Source organism: Phalangium opilio, unplaced genomic scaffold (assembly GCF_054372755.1).
Source record: "Phalangium opilio isolate 3A_F unplaced genomic scaffold, DU_Popi_V2 ptg000032l_1, whole genome shotgun sequence".
Classification (NCBI taxonomy): domain Eukaryota; kingdom Metazoa; phylum Arthropoda; class Arachnida; order Opiliones; family Phalangiidae; genus Phalangium; species Phalangium opilio.
The window spans coordinates 2,435,539-2,458,820 of record NW_028324159.1 but is presented as its reverse complement, the minus strand read 5'-3'; the positions used below and the strand labels follow the sequence as shown (position 1 = coordinate 2,458,820).

At 40.0% G+C, this 23,282-nt stretch overlaps 2 protein-coding genes across 2 annotated transcripts; both read left to right on the top strand.

Moving 5' to 3' along the window:
- The first annotated feature begins 9,519 nt into the window (after window positions 1-9,519).
- Window positions 9,520-11,500, top strand: LOC149685265 (uncharacterized). The gene is made up of 2 exons (XM_089870987.1): window positions 9,520-10,951; window positions 11,010-11,500. Exons 1-2 carry the CDS (start codon window positions 9,520-9,522, stop codon window positions 11,498-11,500), a joined length of 1,923 nt encoding a protein of 640 aa, XP_089727113.1.
- A 114-nt stretch (window positions 11,501-11,614) lies between these two features.
- On the top strand, window positions 11,615-13,546 carry LOC149685264 (uncharacterized). Its single transcript, XM_089870986.1, has one exon. The coding sequence runs from the start codon at window positions 11,615-11,617 to the stop codon at window positions 13,544-13,546; it is 1,932 nt and encodes a 643-aa protein (XP_089727112.1).
- The last annotated feature ends 9,736 nt before the right edge of the window (window positions 13,547-23,282 follow it).

Sequence of the window (23,282 nt, the reverse complement as noted above, 5' to 3'; positions counted from 1 at the left end):
AGACCAAACAGGAGATGGGACATTGTCGAAGTCAAACCACAGATATGATTAAAAAGCTATGTGTCTTTTGTGCCCCACAAGGAATTCAGCTTAGGCACCCGTTCAGAAGAGAAAATAGATAACTTGTAACCCCTCCATCCCAAACCTTGTAAGTGAGAGGGAAATCCGTATTTTTTCTCTCTGCGCATGGACAAAAATTCAGACCCACAACTTAGCATGTATTTTGGTTTATTGATTAAATGTGAATCTACCTCGCATAACCTCTACCTTTCTTTCTGTTACCTAGAAGCACTATCAGAAGAATACATAAAACTAATAGAAATGATTGTGACATTATATCTCCCATGTTAATTTTTGTGCGGGTGTTAAGGGCCGGGTTTGACTATCTGTCACACCTAATTTTTTAACTGGGATTTCATTAGTTAGTAGCAATGCAAGGTGCAACGCTCAGGAACATAGGTTATTTGCGAGGTAAAATTTATTATAGCGAATAATGAATCTGGCTGTTACCAGAAAATCCGCCTAGACTTGAATACACTATGGTTCTTACTAGCTGTATGTATTCCTGGCCTAATACATAAACATGTCAATGGCTTTTTCGAAAGGTATAGATAATGATAGTAGCACGTCGTAACAACTAATGTAAAAAAATAGCAACAACAACAACAAAAACAGTATTACATTAAATAAGTTAATTTTTTTATTTTATTTGTTCCATTACTTTCTGTCCCTATTATGAATCCTGAATTGCTCCTACTCTTGCAATAATGTTTTCCTCTCGTGCAGTGTTGTCAGTAATTAAAGCTAGATTTCCACTCGACCGAAAAATACCGACGGAAATCACGAAGCCGACGGTAGAAATTTTAATTTACGCTGAACTCTAGCGATGGACCCTTCACACTATGAGTTTGGCGATAGATTTTTTTGGGTCATGTGACAAATGGGAGTGGCTTCCCGACCAATCTATTTTCTATCTTTGTCGCATTGTTTCCAAAAAGGCCGGGTCAACTACATCTAACAGCTAATATTTAACATAATAAACGAATGGCTTCTGTCGATCGATCACTTGTACGCATGCACTCTTGAAAGTTATGACGTTGTTATTCTTATTAATTTCATTGGCTTAGAAACCGGCGTAACGACAAACACAACCGAAAAATAAAACACGAGTTAAGTCCGGCCGAAAGAAACTTCCGTTGGGTTCCGCATCAAAAACATCAGTCTAACAACTTTCCGCCGGGATTCCGTCATGTTTTCGGTCGAGTGGGAATCTAGCTTTAAGCTAGATGTTTCGTGCAACGACGTTTTGTCATGGATTGTCTTGTAGAAAGCGACTCATGGACTTACGTGGTTTTACCGACGATACAGCGACTTTTGTTAGTCAAATTTATAAGGTATTCACTCGGTTTAAAGGTCATTTTTAAGCTTTGAGAAAGAAATGTGTGTAATTCTAAGGTAGCGGTAGCTCTCTTACATAAGGCCTGATGTCGGCTTTAAAGTATAAAAATGTTTCTTTGAATGGATGTAACTTTTTTGTGTAGTGTTTACTGTTTTGAAGAAGTTAGAGCCAAAATACAGGCTCTTAATGTGTGGTTAAAATTTCAAAGAGACCCTTCCAGTCTTTTATGTTATCAAAAATAAAGTTGCTAATAGTGGTTTTAGAATCCATGAAATTAATCCGACATTTTGATGAAAAAGACTAAATTTTCCCCTAGAATGTTTTTCGAAGTGAGGGTCAAATGGAAATCTTTATAAAGAAAACTATTCTTTTGTTAAGTTTCTTATCGATATTAAATGAAAGGTACAAATTCAGATTAGTGCCTTTCCATATTTTCATTAAGTACAATTAAGTTTCAGTATTAATTTTCATAATTTAAAATGCATACTCTGACATACGACCTATTTCCCTGAATATATTGCGCGAGCAGCTTATGTGGGTGAGCGCGCGATCGAGTGGGCTATGGTGATAATTACAGGTATAGTCATGTTCTTCCGTGATTTCTTTTTGTTTGTGGCTCCTAACCTCGAAAGTCGATAGCTCAGTTGTTTGCTATGTTCAAATCATTCACAACAACATAAAACATGTACACTTCCTATCGAACGATACTGTGTTTGTTTTGGTGTGGTGTGATCATATTATAATATTGTCCAGTCTTCTCCAAAATTCTCAGTAGGTATTAATGGATTTATAAATAAATTAAATTTTTTGGTAGAATTATCAATTACTAGATTGCTGTCTTAATAAGCTGTTTCAAGTTCTTGGTTAGCTCAGTAAACGCTACCTTGAAAATAATGACCAATTGATCGGTATAGCCATACCTTATATTCATTGCTGTTCATCAGAAGCCTAACCCATACCTTATATTTTAATAAAAGGGACTACATTGCTGTTCATCAAACGCCTAACATCTCTAGTTAATTTTGGGGATACAAACATAGCTCTTGTTATATGAAGTGTACCGTTCTTTTCAAGAAGTTTCTAACACGATTTTCTTAATTAGATAATTTTGAATTCGCTTTATGCAAATTATATCCGATGTTGATATTCTGATTTTATTGGAGCTATCAAACAAACGTAAGTTATTACTAACAATTTTTTTTTGTAATTGCCACTCTTGGGTTGGCTCTGTGGTTTTTTACTTCTCCGAGTGACGTATGTCACGGAGAGGTTCTGTAACGATCGTGTGTGTCTGTCTGTCTGTCTGTGTGTGTGTCTGTTGTTACACCCACGTGACCGCGTTCGCAGTTTCCAAATCGGAGCAAACGTGTTCGCCATTTCCGAACTGCTTTCACAGTCACGGAAATGGCTCCTCACACCACCATCTTCTGGTCTTTGTCCATCCCACACGGACACCACTACTTACTGGCTTCTAATAACCACCATCTTTTGGTCTTCGTCCATCCCACATGGACACCAGTCTGTACATACTGGCTTCTAATCACCACCATCATCTGGTCTTCGTCCATTCCACTTGGACACCAGTCTGTAAATACTGGCTTCTAAACACCACCATGTACTGGTCTTCCGTCTATTCCACATAGACACCAATCTGTCTCATTGGCTTCTAACTCCATCGTCATCGTTGGGTTTAAGACATTCGCGGCGATCAGCTAGGGTTACGATAAACGTCTAGCCTCCCTAGGGTGAGTTGTCCACCAAAGGTTTTCGCAATTGCGGTTGTTCTTGCTTTTAGCTGTAGTTCGACACCCTTATATACCACCTATTTGAGTAAGGCAAAGCAACCGGCGTATGCTTCATTTCAAACGCCAATATTAGTCAAGTCTCTCAAGAATGTTTAATTGTTCTTTTTTAAAACGATGTAACGTTCAATAAGGCGAATAACTAACGAAGAAAATATTAAATATTAATTATATTTATTTTAATATTTAAGATAAGCTTGTTTCTCAATTCAAAATTAGTACGAAAACGGTTGAAAAGCTGTCTATTTGATTGTCTGTGTGTGTCCGTCCGTTGTTACACTAGTGCGCCGCGTTAGAAGTTCGTTTTGTTTTGATGTGTATAGAAATCCTACAGAACCATAATATTCCCTTTATCCTTAATATAAAGTGAATATGTGGAAAACATTTTTCGTAATTATGATGCATTTAGTACTTTTGTAGCTTTAAAGCTCTGTTTCATTTTGATATTCCAAAGATTTATTTTAATATTATTATTTGAAATGGCTGTTTATATATTACTTAAGCTATACTACATCTGTATATAGAATAATTCTTGGTTTAGTGATTTCATGAAGGAAGCTAAGACCTAAACTCCGGCGGGTATATCTAGTATTACCCCCAATAGGCTTAGTGAACTCAAGAGTAAATAATTGAGGAATTTGATAATTGGGAATTCGATAATTGATAACGATAAATTTTCAATGCCTTCAAATTATTCGAGAATGTTTTTGATTTACTCACCATTATTTTGGAAAATGTGCCAAATGCTTGGGGAATTTGGTTTTTTGGAACAAAATTTTGAAATGAAACGCGTCAAGTTATTGCAACTATGTTTTTAAAAAGGTGTCAATTTATAGCGAAATTAGTAAATGTCAACATCAATATTTCAGAAAAGAAGTCCGGTTTTTTCAACTATCTTTTGGAAAAGGCGACAAATTATTGGGAAAGTGCCAAACGTCAACATCAACGTTTTAGACAAGGTGTCTAGTTATTTCAGCAATATTTTGGAAAAGGCGACAAATTATTGGGTAATTAGCGAATGTCAAACATCTGTGTTTTAGAAAAGGACTCTAGTTATTTCAGCAACATTTTGGAAAAGGCGACAAATTATTGGGCAATTAGCAAACGTCAACATCAATATTTTGGAAAACGCGTTAGGTTATTCCAACTATATTTAGGAAAAGGTGCCCATTTTTTGGCAATTCGAAAAATGTAAACAGCAATATTCTGGAAAAGCGTCAAATTATGTATGAATTTGTTAAGTGTGAACGGAAAATTTTCGAGTAGGTGTCTAATTATTCAGCAATTAGCTAAATTTGAATGGCAATATTTCGCAAATATGTGTCGAAGTATTCGGTAATTTTATAATTGTAATCAACCATATTTTGAAAGAGATTTCAAACCCTTTGCCAATTCGAAATGTGAAGGGCAATATTTTGGAGCATGTGTCACATTATTCCGGGATGTAACGAAATGTAAATACCGTGCTAGGGAGGAACTCAATGGTATGTAGTAATTTGTGGCACTTAGCGTTACCCGATAAACACCACTTGGAGGTGGCCACAGTCGTTTCTTATAGGAAGTTTATATATGGCAGGATCCCTTGCCTACTCCGCAGGGCAACGAAGCCGGCAGCAGGCAAGAGGGCTTGCCGAATGAAGACTACCCAGGACATTGAAGCCCTTTTGTCTACTAACTAAGAACGAGGACAACTGCATCATTCATCGCTGACTTCAAGAGCGTTTTCAGCGTTTTTCCCCGGCAACAAGGAACGCCGGCTGTGTTTCTAGACTCAGAGCACTTAACTCTTCCTCTGACACTCCAATTTCTATTAGCTCAAGGCCTTAATTTTCTTCCTGGACCAGGGTAGCATTCCTTGACGTCCTCCAAGAACCGACGGAAGTTGGTTCATGGAGGAAGTTGGTCCTTGAAAAACAAGCACCTGTACCAAGCCATGTAGCTGTTCAATGTCCTGTCTGTTCTATATGACTTAATGCTGTCCTTTAAATGCCTGTTCCTATTTTCGATGTTATTGGTATGAGCTCGTGAATCCTAAAAATTCACAAACTCATACTTATGAAGGACAGTCAGATGTTCCTAAAACCTCATCAAAGTACAATTCATGTACATTGGGGCACCGTCCGAAACTATAACGGACCCAGGGGCTATATATTTAGACATTTGCGTCCATAAAACCGCCCTGGACTTATTTTTGACCCTTAAAAAGAGACCATCTTTTACCCTTAAAAAGAGACCATCTTTTGTATCTCTGCAGTAAATGCCAAAGATGCAGATGGTCTCTCCGGCCAATTGAGCTCCACGGTGGTATTTTGTAAATACGTTTCGTCCACCTCTTCGAACAATTCTGGTCCTCCTATCTGAACCCTGTCGGCCCTGTTCGAGATTACAGTCTCGGCTACCTCGCGGCACATGGAGGCATAGTTAAAATTTTGTCAAAATGATTAAAAACGAAAATTTCATTGATGGCGGTGGCTTTTTTTTGGCGCTTGCTAGAAAAAAACCAAATTCGTTTTGGTTGCGGATTGAGCTTGTAAAAAACCAAACCAAGGAACAAGCGAAGCTACAAGCAGTCATGTAAATGGCCGAGCTTGAGCTTGTGCAGAAAAGATTTAAAATATTTCAAGCAAAATCCGGTTTTTACGAGCTACAATCGTGCATGTAAATGAGCCTTTCGGGCATCATCCATACACGGGAAAAATTCTCCCCAATTCCTCAGTGAAACCCTTTGGAAAAAATGCTCCCCATGCCCAAAATTAGGGTTTTCATAAATATCTCTCTCCAAATTAGCCTCGGCCATTTAGAAATATTCCCTTGACTCCCAAATCTATGAAATATTGCAGCAAAAATAAATGCCTTAAAAAAGCCTTCTGAAAAAACTTGTCTTATCACATTGGTTTTCAACGAGGCTCTGCTCCATACGAAAGCTATTTTTTGGGGGGGGGGGACTGAGAATTTCACGGATTTGAAAGCTGGTTTTTTTGGGGAGACTGGGAATTTCACAGATTTGAAACCCGGCTTTTGGAGGCTGGGAATTTCACGGATTGAAACCGGTTTTTGGGGGGACTGGGAATATCTGGGATTCGAAGCCGGCCACAACCGCTAAGTATGCTCAGATGTGGATTAAAACTTACCTATCGGGCTCAAATCCTCCGCAGTATATTATTGATTGTGGACAGGTTACTGGGCAAGTGTGTCGATCTTTCTTGAAGCTGCCTCTTGTAGAAAAATCGAAAATCATTTTGGCCGGTAGAAATCAAGAGTTTCTCTGAGTTTTGTACAAATTTCAGTTTTTAACAGAAACCTCAAATAAGGTTTTTAGTCAATAAAAAGGTAAGTTCACCTCGGGAATCGTATTTCAGCAATTCTGCCTGTGTTGCAAGAGAGAAACCAAGGCTTCGTAAGCTAAGATTTCATGTTTCGTGAACTCGTGAGTCTATCCTCTACTATCCAGACAGTGTTGCGTAATGCACGGGAACATTTTTTACAGGGAATGAAAAAAACATCTTTAGGAAAACCTTTTTTTAAAAGTAAATTGGCCTTTAAAATGATTAGTTAGTTCAATGTGAGAAATAGGGATTTTTTAAAACTGGATATTTGGCCAGTAGAGCCTAAGATTTTAATTTAAAAAAACGACACGGTGCCACCTACCATTTTTAGCATGAAAAATCAGGCTATCGTAATTTGTGGCGAAATTATGGGTATTTCAAAATATTGGAGTTTTAAATTAAGAACTGTAAGTCTTTATTGAGTAATGATAAATTAAAAAAAAACACAAATGGATCACGAGGCGAATTAATTTTTGACTAACTTAAATCCTCTATCATTAATAGTTAACATTTACTATATTATCACAATTATTACTTAAATGTCTTAAGATGTATTGAACTTTCTATTAGCTGCATCTAGCCAAAGATCAAGAGCCGGCTGGCAGTTAAAATCTTCAAAAGAAACATTGTAACCGCTTTTTTTCTTGTTTCCCTGTACTAGCGGAAAACATAGGCGTCTCGAAATCTGACTGTGGGTTCAATTAAAGTCTAGGGTATGAATGTAGGAGTAATAACTAGAGCTGGTTTAAATGTCCAAACGAAATGAAATTTAATAGCATAAAATACCTAACCAAGGCAGAAGGCCCTGGCTAACAAACGATAAACAATTAATTTAGATCCCCATATTATATTTGCATTAGCTCCAAAAATAATTATATAAAGCCCCAACGTAAAGTAAATTGGACTAAATCAGTATCAGACAGGACACGGGATCGTTCCGCCTTAAAACGGGCAGCAATCTGGTTAATGATTAGTGAAGTTGCTTGGTTAACATTGTTAAATATCTTGTAAGATTAAGATTAATTACGCGCGAAATACAAAAATTTGAATTGTGTAATTTACTTGTGTGTAATTTTTACTTATGTTATATTTACTTATGATTATACTTTTTTTCTATTTTCGGTCGATAACCTTAGTCCCTTTTATAGATTTTTATCTTGTTTTATTTGCATTCACGTCAAAGATGAATTCTTGTGGTACGGGGAAAAAACCGGGACGCACCTTAAATTTCGAGGGGTTAAAAGACCCCTGTCAAGCAGTAGCTAGCAACAATACAGTGCTCCTTGCTTCATACCCCCTTTTTTCTACGACTTTTTCTCCCCGAACCACCATGAATCAGTGAAATTCTTAACTCTTTTTTAACTAGAACGCTTTTTGCTCTCGCAAGTTCGAGTCAGCCCCAAAAGGGATCTGCCCAATGCAGAAATTAAGTTAGGTTCCAAAAGAACATTTATTCAACTTCAACTTTCTTTAATTTGTATTAAAATAAATTTGTTACTGTTCCCAATGAACACGGCTTAAAATCATTTGACTAGTACCACAAAGTCGCGAAGCATAATTATCCCTAATTAGTAGTGTTGTTTCAGTCCGGCGCTACTAATTTGTAAAGCTCTCCCCAAAAGAACCAGAAAACCCGAAACGAAAACTATAGGCAACTATAGGCTTTTCTTCATGGTGCTAACAAACCCGGGATAGTTAGGTGCATTATAGATAAGAAAATTAACTGTCGCAAAAAGTGGCTACGGGTACTACGAATTCCACGACATCAAACCAGCAACCTCCCGGAATCCTGAGCAATAGTGCAACACCTCCATATAATGTACAAGAGTCAAAGGAACTTAAATTAGCCAAAGGTATTCGCAAAAGTGCCAGAGCCGCTGCCACAAGAATCATCAATAAAATTAAAGGATACATCAAGGATGGAACCGCCGAGCTAGAAGATTACGAGGATGCTCTTGTGGTACTGCTCGTAAAGGAAGACGAATTAATCAAAATAGACGCAAAAGTCGAGGCTTTGATCGAAGACGAGGTCCAAATGGAAACAGATGAAGCCATAAAACGCCGTGAAGAAATCACAGAAATGAAGGCCAAAACGCAAAGAGAAATTAGAAAGGCCCAGGTATCAACTTTGGGGCTATCGGGTCCCGGGTCAACCGTCTCGGTGACGGGAGGAAATCCAACGCCGGCACTGACCAACGTTACGGCATCAAGCAACGTCCCACCACCGGCGATCTACGGGAGCGGCGTCCAGCCGCCTCTCAACCCCGCGGGAAATTTAAACGTTCCCGCCAATATCATGCCGACGCTCAACGCCGCGGGAAACGTGGTAAATACCACGCCGCAGCTTAATACTACGGGCACCGGGTCCTCGCCAATCAGTGGATCGAACTTAGGGGCTCAAACGGGCAACGCTTCGCCAGTTCATCCCATCCCAACAAGAAACAACCGAATGGAAGTAAAACTGCCTCAGCTCACTATCAGCACTTACTCCGGGGACTTCTCCAAATGGAATAACTTCTGGGCTCGGTTTCAGGCAACGGTAGATAATAACACTCGGCTGAATAAGGTAGAAAAGTTTATTTATCTAAGTGGTAAGGCTCTTCAAACAATAGACGGATTCGTAGAATGCGAAGAATCGTATGACTTAGCAGTCGGTTTGTTAAAGCAAAGATTCGAACGAAATGGTATCGCGGCACATACCCACATAAATAAGCTTAAGGAATTACCGCAGGTCCGTGATGCCACTAATGTTAAGGCCCTTAGAAATTTGTTAGATACTACAGAAATAAGCTTACGTAGTCTTAAGGCCTTGAAAGTGAACGTGGCCGAAAAGGCCGCTTTCCTTTGCCCAGCTCTACTCCGTTGTTTGCCAAATGAGATAAGAACAGAGTTTTGTGTAAAAAATAAGCCCCAATCTAACGGCACGGAATGGGATGCTGATAAATTAATTAGTTTCATAAGGGATTAGGTTGAAAGCCGCGAAATGTGAGACATGCTTGGCGCGAGCCCAGCGACAACAGAAAGCGCGGGAAAAGCGGAGGGTCACCAGGATAGGTCAAAATTAAAAAGTAGGCACCCGGCATCGGCCTCAGCTCTGTCGATGGGGGTGCAGCAAAAGCCCCAAGAAAATCAATATTGTATATTTTGCAAAAACAATGGTCACCCGTCGCCCCAATGCTCTAATTTTACCATAGAGGAAAAGAAAGCTGAAATTAGAAATAGCAACAGATGCTACACCTGTCTTCGCCTTGGTCATGGTGCTAGAAGGTGCATGTCCAGGTTCAAAACTTGCAAGCAATGTGGCAAAAAACATAATTTTGTTATTTGTGAGGATAACCCATCACATAAGAAACCTAGGGAAGGAGTAGCGATCACTGAAAATTCCGTAACCTTAGCCACTGCCCCAATAATAGCCAATAAAGATGAACAAATCTTGCTCCAAACCGCATTAGCCAAGATAAAGGACCCACTAAATAATCAAAACCACTGCGTAGTTAGAACTCTCCTAGATAATGGCAGTCAGGTTAGCTTCATTAAACAAAAGGTTGCTAAACAATTAAATTTACCCAAAGTAGGAGTGTCCGAGCCAGATGTCTTTCCCTTCCTACAAGAAATAGCCACAGAGCGTAAGGCGGACATAGTTAAGGTCAAATTGGAAAATAGAGAAAACCCACAAGAATCCATTGAGATTTTAGCAGTTGTGCTTCCCTTTTTATGCCATGCGTTTACGGAAATGAACGCTTTGGATTTAGAGAAGGTTGTTAAAAGCAAGGGTTACCAATTAGCGGACAACGTAAGGGAAGCAAATCAGCGAGGTTCAGAAATTGAAGTTCTATTGGGAGGAGATTATTATTGGCTCGCAGTTAGTGGAAAAATTGATAGAATGGGACCAAGGTTGGTAGCAATAGAAACTAAATTGGGATGGTGCATCCAGGGTCCCATAAAAAGAAGTAAAAACTCCCTGGGAGTAGGAACCAATCAGGTGTCAACTTTGCTAATACAGTTAGGACAAAAGCGAGTAAATGAGACATTGAAGAAATTCTTTGATTTAGAGAGCATTGGTATAGACAATAGGGAAACAATGGACCCTCAGCAGGACCAAACATTGACCACCCTTTTCGAGGAAATAAACTTTGACGAGAAACAAGGGCGCTATTGCGTCAAATTTGCATGGCAGGTGAGACGCGAATCCCTGCCAGATAATTACAACGTAGCTTTGAAAAGAATGCTTACACAGGTTAGGAGATTCGAGAAAGACCCTAATTACTATGAAGAGTACAAGGGGGTGATCAATGAGTGGTTGAATCAGGGAATTATTGAAGAGGTTCCAAGGGAAGAATTGAAATTATCTAAGCCAGGGACTTACTATCACCCACATCAGGGGGTAGAAAAAAAGAAATGGGGAGACAACTACCAAATTTCGGGTAGTATTAGACGGCTCGTCACACGCCTACGGAGTACCCTCATTAAATGATTGCCTAGCGGCAGGACCTAACCTCGTTCCTGACCTCATGTTATTGTTGTTACGATTTCGATACAATAGTGTGGCCATTGTGGCCGACATTGAAAAGGCCTTTTTGCAAATTAATTTGGAGGAAGAGGATAAGGACTCGGTTAGAATTTTATGGGTGACCGAAGAAAATGGAAGATTAAAAAATAATGAGTTTAGGGTCCTTAGAATGACTAGAGTCCCATTTGGCGTAACTTCAAGCCCCTTTCTTTTAGCGGGAACCATAAAATACCACGTGCAAGAGACCAAAAACGTCCCAGAGATTGTAAGGAAAAAGGTCAATAATGACTTATTTGTAGATGACCTCACTACGGGAGGCCAAAGTGAAAAACAGGCTTTAGAGATATCAGTGGGTGCGGCCGAACTAGCCAAAAAGACGCACATGACATTTAGAAAATGGGGAACCAATTCCGCAGAGCTAGCACGACTTTGGTCAGAGCATAACGAAAGGGGTGAAGCATAATATTTTGACCATGAATCACAAAATAAAGTTAGGAAGATTTTAGGGCTAAAATGGAATTCATGTTGTGATTCTTTCTCTTTCGATCTGTCAATACTCAGAGAAGTAGGAAAAGCTATGAAAGTAACCAAGAGGCAAGTGTTAAGCTTTATCTCGCAAATCTTTGACCCCCTAGGGCTTCTATCCCCGTTCACCATAACCGCGAAAATTCTTTTTCAAAAATTGTGGGAGTGTATCCAAGATTGGGATAGCGAACTGCCCTCAAGGCTTAAATTAGAGTTCGAATCTTGGCGCCATGATTTGGAAAATCTCAACAAAATGCACATACCTAGGTATTATTTTTCAAATTTCAATGGCAAAATCAAGGAGCTTGAGCTGCACTGCTTCTGCGATTCGAGTTTAAAGGCCTACTGCGCTGCAATTTACGTTAGGTTTCAGTTGGAATCGGGAGAAACGGGCGTAACCTTAGTAACAGCAAAAACCCGTGTAGCCCCGCTTAAGGAACTAACCTTGCCCCGGCTAGAGCTAACCGGATGTCTCTTGGGGGCCAGGTTAACCAATCACGTTAAGGAAATCTTTGGTGATGATATGAAATCAACCTATTTCTGGACGGATTCGATGGTTGCTCTGGGTTGGGTAAGGGGTGATAAGACAATTTGGAAGCCATATGTGTCCAACCGCATAACCGAGATACAAAATTTAACCGCAAAACAAAATTGGTTTCATTGTCCTGGCAAAGACAACCCTGCCGACCTACCCACGAGGGGAATCACGGCGAAAAATCTAGCCCAAAGCGAGCGATGGTGGGGAGGCCCCCCTTGGCTTCGAGAACCCAAAACTAGTTGGCCACAGGGAATAAAGACAGAAATCAATTTAGGCCTAGTTGAAGGGGAAAGGAGAAAAACAGTGTTATCGGTAAGCTCGAACAAGGTAGCGGGAATTCAAAATTTGATAGATTTAACTAAGTACAGCTCCCTCAACAAAGCGCTACGCGTCACGGCCTATCTTTTGCGCGTTGCTAACATTGGGAAAAAGGGTAAGACATTGGAGGGTCCCATTAGCTCGGAGGAAATGAACAAATCCGAATTATTGTGGATTAAAGCGGCACAAGCCCAAGATTACGCCCCCGAAATTAGAGCTCTAGAAAGTGGAAAGAACATTGATAGAAATTCAAAAATCGCTACTCTAAGGCCCCTGCTAAACGAACACGGCGTACTATGCGTCAGTGGACGTTTACAAGAGTCCTCCTTAACATACCAAGAGAAGCACCCCATTGTTCTAAACAAGAAACATATTCTCACAAAACTCTTGATGGTCAGAAGCCACCAGCAAACATTCCATGGAGGGGTAAGAGATACTCTGACGCAATTAAGAGAGAGATACTGGGTGCCGGCTGGCAGACAATTAGGGCAAACCATCGTAAAATGTTGCGTCACTTGCAAAAAAATCCGGGCGAAGCCAGGCGACATGCCTACCGCACCCCTGCCCAAAGACAGGATTAACGAAGCCCCACCTTTCTCCGTAGTGGGCATAGATTTTGCTGGGCCCCTGATAACAAGAGTGAATAATCAGGATAAAAAATCATACATTTGCCTGGTAACTTGCGCGGTCACCCGCGCGGTTCATCTAGAGCTGGTGCCATCGTTGAGCACGGACGAGTTTCTGATGGCTTTCAGGAGGGTCATAGCTAGAAGGGGTATTCCCACCATTGTCTATACAGACAATGCAAAGACCTTTAAGAAGGCAAATTCTGATTTGAAGCTTATTTGGCAAAAACTAGACTCCCCAAAACTGAAGGAGTTTTATGCAGCTCGAGGAATTTCATGGAAATTCATTATAGAGCGAGCGGCATGGTACGGGGGCTGGTGGGAGAGGTTGGTTCGGTCCGTCAAAACCTCCCTAAAAAAGATAATGGGCCGTGCCTCTTTAACATTTACGGAATTGGAAACCATATTAACTGAGACGGAGGCCTTCATTAATTCGCGACCCATTACCTTCAGTTATAGCGATATTAACGAACCAACCCCCTCACCCCCGCCGAGTTTTTAATTGGACGTAGGCTCACAACCTTACCTCCAATAAGCTTAAACATACAAAATGTGCCGCAAACGCGAATCGAATTAACGAAACGATTAAAATATCGCGAGCTCTTGATCGAGAAAATGTGGAAGAGGTGGCGTCATGAGTACATTATGGAACTGAGATCTAGCCACCATTCCAAAAACGCGAAAAATCAAAGTGTGTTTAAAGTGGGTGACATCGTCATCATTTGTGAAGATAAACAGCCGCGCCATATGTGGTCCATCGGTCGCATCTCGGAGGTGATAATCGGACGTGACCAAAAAATTAGATCTTGCGTCATTAAGACCACAAACGGCAGTGAAATAAGGCGCGCCGTGCAGCATTTATGTAATCTTGAAATTACAGAAACCGTTTAATTAGCCACTAGGTAATAAAATTATTACCGGTGGGGAGTGTTAAATATCTTGTAAGATTAAGATTAATTACGCGCGAAATACAAAAATTTGAATTGTGTAATTTACTTGTGTGTAATTTTTACTTATGTTATATTTACTTATGTTTATACTTTTTTTCTATTTTTGGTCGATAACCTTAGTCCCTTTTGTAGATTTTTATCTTGTTTTATTTGCATTCACGTCAAAGATGAATTCTTGTGGTACGGGGAAAAAACCGGGACGCACCTTAAATTTCGAGGGGTTAAAAGACCCCTGTCAAGCAGTAGCTAGCAACAATACAGTGCTCCTTGCTTCATACCCCCTTTTTTCTACGACTTTTTCTCCCCGAACCACCATGAATCAGTTAAATTCTTAACTCTTTTTTAACTAGAACGCTTTTTGCTCTCGCAAGTTCGAGTCAGCCCCAAAAGGGATCTGCCCAATGCAGAAATTAAGTTAGGTTCCAAAAGAACATTTATTCAACTTCAACTTTCTTTAATTTGTATTAAAATAAATTTGTTACTGTTCCCAATGAACACGGCTTAAAATCATTTGACTAGTACCACAAAGTCGCGAAGCATAATTATCCCTAATTAGTAGTGTTGTTTCAGTCCGGCGCTACTAATTTGTAAAGCTCTCCCCAAAAGAACCAGAAAACCCAAAACGAAAACTATAGGCAACTATAGGCTTTTCTTCAAACATAATGTGTGAAAGGATAGGCTGGCAGAGCGATATGAGAAAGAGCGGCATAAATCTCAGTTAGAACAACCATGGTAATGACAAAAGTGAAATTACAAATGGTATGATTCCTCCCTGGGGAAGCGACCAAAGACCAAAAGTGTTCTGGTGGGTGGCGGTGGCCTTTCTATCTGAAAAGGCGGTTGTAACCGTAAAATTTAAATGTAGGAAAGGGGGCCTTATTTCACGGCTCGCAAAGAAATTAAATTAAAACTAGCAATTAAGAAGTTCCCAGGTTCCCGTTTAAAGGACTTATTGTCCATGATAAGGATAGACTCAGAGTTGAATACAAAAGAACTTTTATTGAGCGTTTAAAGAAAACAATAAACTGGTCTTAACGCGAACACTGACTAGTCTGCCCTTTTACAGACTGTAGGCGGGGGTTTTTATACCCGCGAAAAATGTGTTTTAACAAGGTTGACAGCAGTGGCGCTTAAGGCGCCACTTCAGGACAATTTAACATTATACAAAATTTAGTATAAAAAATACTTAATGAGTAAAGCAGACGACGCGGTTTTTTGCCGGGCAGGAGGTTCTGGCTGTGGACGGTTACACGGTCATTTATAACTTTTAAAACGGATGTAACGTAAGGGCAAAAATAATATATATGGAGAAACGAGCCAGGCGCGGGACAGAACAGGCAAAACCTGTTGTCCATGGGAAGGACAATGTGGGAGAGACGCGTGGGATGAGGGAGAGAACCATGAAGAACTCGCCAACGGACACAGAGTTCCGCTCTACTGTTTAATGGGGAGAGCTGACGACCATTCCACCACTGAAGAGATGGAATGAGAGCGGTATTCGGGGGAGTGACTGGTTGCGTGGGAGAGAAACGGTTCGAGACAACTAATTTATATAGCGCAGAGGTTGTTACGGAATTGGTAATCATAAGCTTTCGCTCAGAATTACCAAAACGGTACGTGGAGTATAGGCTCAAATCACCACCAGGGGTGAACTGATTGAGGCCTCTAGCTGTAAAAACGGCCGGCAAAGAGTGGATGCATGAATGGATTACCTGGCGGACACAAGCGATGAGCATTCGTGAAGGGGGGCGACCCAGCAACAAAGAACCCTGTGGTCGCCAGCGTCCTCGGTCATCCAAAAGGTCCCCCAAAACGCGCACACGAATGCTCACAAGGCAACCAAACAAATCTTGGGTGAGGCGGTGACCTGTGACGTTAGTGATAAACGGGGAAGAAACTATTGGAATCCCTAGAAAGGCATATCTAGAGGAGAGTAACGGGGAGATCTTAGGGTTAATCTTATACCAGGAGTTAATGGCGTTTGCGTAGAAAGGTATTCCGGTGCTAGTGTGAGAGGCATCATATAAACAATGCGAAAAGTGAGAATCTGTGGAATGAATTTACGAAAAAGTGCGTGAGATATTGGATTTGGGCGTAAGACCAATAATCGGTGTAATAAAACTGCTCGAAAAGCGTCAATTTTGCTTTAAATATGGACGAGACCAAGCCCGCCGTGTCAACGTTAAGGCGGATGCATACATGGGTTTGGGAGCGGTAAACGGAACGGTAGCGGCAACGGCCAACGGAGCGCGTCAGCGGAAAATCATGCACACCTACAGTTTGGTTTGACGCGTCGCTAGCACCTACGCCACCGATTTCCATAGATATATGTGGCGTTGTAGGCACAAAATATAATGAAACCCAGTAGCAGACGAATACTTGGGTAAAATGGATTCCCATTTATTGCTCTTGAGACGACGAAAATTATTATTAACTTTACTTGTTAATAATATAAACAAGAGAGAGAGAACCAAGTGTCTTAAAGGTATATTTCTCAAGAGGCGGCAACAAGGAGATTTCCAAATCCATATTATACACTATATACGGACCGCATGTAATTATGTAATAAAATATACATATATATATATAAAATAAAAATGTATATATAAATAAATATATAATGATAATATATATAAATATATATTATGTAAAATAATAATATATATAAATATATATTATGTAAAATAATAATATATATAAATAAATATATGTAATAATAATATATATAAATAAATATATATAATAATAATATATATTATATAAATAATATATTCGTCTGCTTTCAAAAGAAACCACGTGATCGTCTAAACTGTCGTGATTGGATTGCGCTTCTCCGCCGTTCCGTTACCTTCGGCGAAAATAGAAAAATATCCTATTCTCGTCAGGGCTCACGAGCGGCAAGCGGAGCACGGCGCGGCATGAACCGAGATGGTTTAGCGCATGCGCGCCGGCGACAACGGAGAGCGGCAACGGCTCAGCGGCGTATGTATGCATTCGCCTTAAAGCGACCGGAACGGCACGCAGTGAATTCCTGACCAAAGAAAATTAACGATACTAGATTGCCAATCCGTGACAACGGTATTGGGGGGATGGAGCACCTTGAGGCGATGCCATAAAACGGAGGCCGCTAACTGGTTAGCCAGCAAGACCCTGCCAGTGAAGGAACATAAATGTCGAAACCGATGCCATCTGCCCAGCACACCCGCAGACGAGCTGAAAGCTCAGGCCAATTACGGTGCAAGAAGGTGTCAGAATTACCCAAGTAAACCCCGAGAAATTTGCCACCATCACTCCGGGATGGGGTCGGTATGTGCAGGGTGGGGGGTTTTTATACCAGGCACCGCACCAGAGAATAAATGGCTTGCCGTAATTAACCTGAGCCACCGAAACACGAGAGTAAAGGCTAGGAATCGATCAAGGATTGTGAAATCTTGTTCAGTACGGAGTAATGACGTAAGGTCAACGGCGAAGGCGGCTGTAACTACGGAAAAGTAAGCAGGAGCGTGGGAGCGAGGGATATTTCGGCGGAGTAAGGTGAGGAGGAGTTCCATGCATAAAACGAAAATTAAGCCGGAAAGCGGGCACCCTTGCCTAATGCCACGAGCAAAAGGGATATTACTGGTAAGAGTGTCATTAACACGGAAGTGAGAATCACAATACAAGATACGGATACGCTGTAAAAACTCCGGAGGAAAACCATAGCGTGACAGAAGGTTAAACAAATACTCATGACCAACCATATCGAAAGCCTTGCGAAAGTCAATGCTGACGAGAGCTCATCGCCTGCATTGGCTAGGGCAATGCCATCGCATAGGATGGTCAGGGTATCGTAGATTGTTCTGCCAGGGATAGAGTAAGTTTGGGTCTTGTGAACAAGCTCGCCGACGACCTCGTTTAAGCGGGAAGGTAAAACTCTGACAAAAATTTTATAATCGGCATTGGTAAGCGACACTTGGCGCCAATTCGCGAGATCAAGCAGGTTCCCGGACTTGGGGAGCAGTGAGACCACCGAATCAGCGAAGCGACTCCAGTAATCAGGATGTTGATTAATTTCGCGAAAGAACGAATGTAGGATCTCACCCAACAAAGGCCAAAATGTCAGATAGAATTCAACGGATATGCCGTCACGACCGCTGGCCCTCCCTCGGGACAAACGCTTAAGAGCTGAGGTAACCTCGAGTAGGGATAAATAAATAATTAACTAAACTGTCAGGAGTCTGAAAAATATTTAAAAAATTTTTTGTCCGCCGCAAGTTGGTGAAAACATTTTGGAAAATTTTAAAATCCTTGCATTTACCGCCATTACGAACGCTATCCGATTAACGCATTCTGCACTCACTCTTACAAAATAAGCCGGGGGGACTGTAAATCAACGTCCTCGTGCCGGAGTTATAGCCCGACATCACGGTAGCCGAAGCGGCTCGTTTCTCCATTCGCTAAAAGTCTCGCGAGGGAGTATCCATTGAATGGAAGTGGGATTCACGGGCATGAAAAAATGAGGAGGCGAATTGATGCATCAAAAACTCGTTGAGGCGTTCAACATGGACCCTTCTCTCCAAGGAGTCGGGATCAGAGGTGGCCACTAATAATTCTAATCGTAGAAGTTCCTGGTTATAAGAAACCTTCTTACTGTGCCAAAAAGAACGCTAAAGCGCTTTATCTCCGGCTTAACGACATTGAACCACCACGGCACCACAGGGAGCTGCGGAGGTTTGACATAGATCAGAGACTGGAGATGAGCACGCATAGCATCGACAAAGGATATTTCATTTAAGGCATTAAAAGGAAGCCTCCAGAACGGAGGGGAACGCGGAATAAATAGCGGCTCAAAAAATCACAAACAACGGCATCATGATACGAGAAAAACTCTGAATATGGCGCACGGCTTTGAGTTTCAGGGGAGTACGGATATAGACACGATCAAGTCGGGCAGAAATAAGTTTGCCATGATTACGCGCGCGCCACGTGTAACTTGGCGTCGAAGGATGAAGCGTAGTATATGCGTCAAATAAGTGAAAATCCTGCACTAGAGCACGTTGGGCTCTGCTTAAAGCGAAGCGATTTTCTTTACAATTGTTACGGTCAAAATCTGGGTGAAAGTAACAGTTAAAATCACCAGCTAGGACAACAGTGTCCTCAGGATCAATCGAATGTAAAACGTCGCGCACAAACGCGATAGTTTCAAGCGCGGAGGCGGCACTACTAGCGGGGAGGTAGACATTAAATAAATGAACGGAGGTCGGCGACGAAAATGTATGAGCGGGTAGTTGTAAGTACAGGGCATAGCCATTGAAGGATTTCGTCTTTAAGACTGTTTTTGAGGGCAGGGGTCAAGGCCACAGAACCCCAGAGCCCCGGGTGGAAGTGCCGGTAGCATAGTTCCATGTGGTCCAAATATTCGACCGAGAGAAGGCGTCAGAGACGTTAGTTTCCTGTAGACAAACGACAGAAGGTAGAAAACGATTGATGAAATTACGGGTCCGGATGGCAGTGATGTCCGTGCCAACACCGCGCACGTTCAAAATGAGGAGCGAATAAGTCATAAAAACTGGGAATTCATTTGAAAAGGCTCCAACAGGAACCGTGGTCGTGGACACGAGGCGCTTAATTTCGCCCGAGAGTCGGTAATACGCGTTTCGAGTGTTCTTACGTAACGACTCAGACGCAATTGCTTTTATAGCTGGATCAGTTAAACCCACCACTAAAACTTGACGAGCGAGTGAGAGGAGGGAGGGTTCGTATGTGGCATAGCGTTTGCAAATTTAATGAACGACGTCGGTAGGGGCGTTGAGTGATTCATTATTAAATGACACAACGGCTTCAAAAGGGAAAATGGCCGGGAAAGGCCCTTTAGTGTCTAACCAAGTGTTCGCGGCTTGGTCGTAGTAATATCGCGACTGAGACGCTTAGTCTCGCAGGTCTCGGACCGGGGGCCTAAATTGACCAATATCTTACATTGTTCTTTTCATTAAATATGCAACATTGTTCTTTTCATTAAATATGCAACAATATCTCAACATTTAACTATAATATGTTTATTTAGACTGATTTAAATATAAATTATTATTTATTTAATAATAAGGATTATTTATTTAATAATAAGGATTATTTATTTAATAATAAGGATTATTTACTTAATAATAAGGATTATTTACTTAATAATAAGGATTATTTACTTAATAATAAGGATTATTTACTTAAACATAAGGATTATTTACTTAAACATAAGGATTATTTACTTAAACATAAGGATTAAGGATTATTTACTTAATAATAAGGATTATTTACTTAATAATAAGGATTATTTATTTAATAATAAGGATTATTTACTTAATAATAAGGATTATTTACTTAATAATAAGGATTATTTATTTAATAATATGGATTATTTATTTAATAATATGGATTATTTATTTAATAATATGGATTATTTATTTAATAATATGGATTATTTATTTAATAATATGGATTATTTATTTAATAATATGGATTATTTATTTAATAATATGGATTATTTATTTAATAATAAGAATTATTTATTTAATAATAAGAATTATTTATTTAATAATATGGATTATTTATTTAATAATAAGAATTATTTATTTAATAATAAGAATTATTTATTTAATAAGAATTATTTTTTGAAATGGCACATAATTTTTTAAAAACAAACTCGGTCGAGTCACAAGAAATTTTTATCTCTTTAAAAAAAATGGTTTCACCAACTTATTTGGTAATGTCTTTAATGACCTTATGCACAAACTCTTTGGCAGAATCGCAACGGTCAATCGCCTTAAAAAGTTACTTATAGTTTTGTTTGAAACCGCGTCTTTTTTGAAGAGGAATCCGTTTCGATTGCTGTACCTTTTCATTAAAAATGAAAGCCACATGTTGTTCATGATTCGCTTGTGTGCCTGCCATTCATCCCTATTTAAGCGCGCAATTCAAAGACAATGGTGAATATTAATGTGATATTCTATTATTTCAATAGCAACAGTAAGCCTACTACACACTACAATTATCACGCCAAAAATTGATCATTAAAAAAAGTAGTATTCGTTTAGTCTGGAAAATTTTTAACTCACAAAGTCTCAAGTCTCATAGCACGATGAACATCATGCTGCTCGTCACCGGTTCCGGTGAACAACTCTTCATCGTTCAAGTTTTTTCTATACGGGTGTTCCGTCTATATTAATATACAAATGTTTAATAGTTTACAAAATTAAAAATTAATTAATCTCACCTTTATCGAGCCTAGATTATGTGAAATGAATAATTTTAACCTCACACCCGTTTGTCAGCGGCGCACTTCTTTTGAGTTTTAGAAATTAAAACATTTCCTTCGTGCTCGAATTTCCTGTTGGGTTGAATCCATCAACAGGAACTATTTTCAATACTTGAAACTCCCCTTTACATCTAATTTTGAAAACTTTCGCGTAAGACCCTTCCCCAATTTTCTTTGCGGTAGATAAATTCCTGGAAAGTGATCTTAGTGAATGAATTTTCGTAATTCTCTTTAATAGAAGCCGTCCTCAGATTTTTTGGTTTGAGCGTAGACCAACAGACTGAATCCTTGAAATGATTCACTTACTTTTGGTTAAGCAAAGTATTCAATACTAGTACATCCTCTTGTCCACATATTTTCAATATATCACTCTCCTCCGACTTTTTTCGATTCCGTGTTTCCAATTCTGCTGGTTGAGGCGAGCTGCGTTTCATAGATGCCCGTTTCTTTAGAAACAAAGCGTAAAATTCGTGATGCTTCGCCTGTAAGTGAGAAAAAACCCGTAAGCGGTTTTCAATACTCAATCCGATCTCCTAATGTTGATCTCTAAGGGGTTTAACATTACGAGGTCTTCTTTTTTTTATTTTCTGACCCCTTAGTGGGTTTTAAATAATGACCTGGTTTCGCCAAGGATTGAGTATAATTGCAGTTTTTTAAGGATTGCGAAGCGAAACTAGTTTTTGTATATTGTTTATAATTAGCCAAGAAAAATTTAACAAAGGAATTGTTAAGGATACTCACCTTGATGTGTTTAATGAAATGGGACGTTATATTCAAAGCCCCTGAGATTTTTTTAACCACGACACAATGTTTACACTGTCCGATTATCGTTTTCAGGCGATCTTGTTGGTTCTGCAGCTTTTTTTCAACAGAGAGGGAAGTTGAAATAATGAAGGATACCCTTCCCGTACCATGGTAAGTCGTTATTTCGAAACGCGTTAGGGTCAAATTGTGCCTGGGTTGTAATTCCTCTCGAGCTTCAAAATCTTCTTTTGAGCTTCGTTTCTAATATCTCGTTGAACGTACCTCTAAAAACTGGGCTTAAATATCTGGATGCTTTACCTGTAATTAAGAAAAAATCCGTTAGCGATTTTCTATTTACCGATCTAGTAATGTTAATCTATATGGGGACATTACGAGGTCTTTTTGTGGGTTAGACATATTTTCCCGACCAAGGGGGTACACTCTTTTCCAAACCCAACCTTAGAGCACTAGCAAAGGCTGAAAAGAAATGAAATAAATAATCTTAAGGGTTAGTCACAGTGTAGAAATAATTGATGATTATGGTCAGGAGTTCATAATTGCCCGAAGTACGAAACTGGTTAAAAAGCCCGTAACAACAAAGTTTCGCCGTAAAGCTCAGCGGATTCACACACCGCTTATCTCCCAAAGAAATAGTTACCCCATTTTTTAGCGCCCACGCGCATTAACTTACACACTTCCGGTTTAGCACTATTTTTATCTTGTGATTTTGGGAGCGAAACTGGCTCACGTCTGCTTCTGTCGGAACGGTGTAAATTAAGCCTTGGCTAAGAAGTTGGCTTTTAGTCGGGGTTTCTAGTTTTCTACAAAACATTTAAACGATCGTCAATAATGTTTTGTTGTGATATGTGTGAGTGAGAATTCCGTGGTGAAATTAAAACGGTTTGGACAAATTTATTCCCAGTATCTTTAATATAAGAATTGCAACGTGTTTCTACGTCCTGCATATCGCCATTTTTCTTTTCGACGGAGGTTCCAGCCAAGGGAAGTTTTGGAACGAAAACCAAGGAGCATAGATACCACTACGATATACTGTAAGGTTGTATGTCCATAAACAGGCTAATCCATTCTATGCGCAACGACAGAAACTTGTTGTTCGCGATTTTTACCATTAGCTCTATGGCCAGTTTCATACTTCCCCCCCCGAAGGGGGGTTATTATGAACTCCTGTTATGGTCTATTTACATGAGAGTAGTACTAAATATGGGAAGCGCCAGTAGGGATGCTCGTACTAATAATAA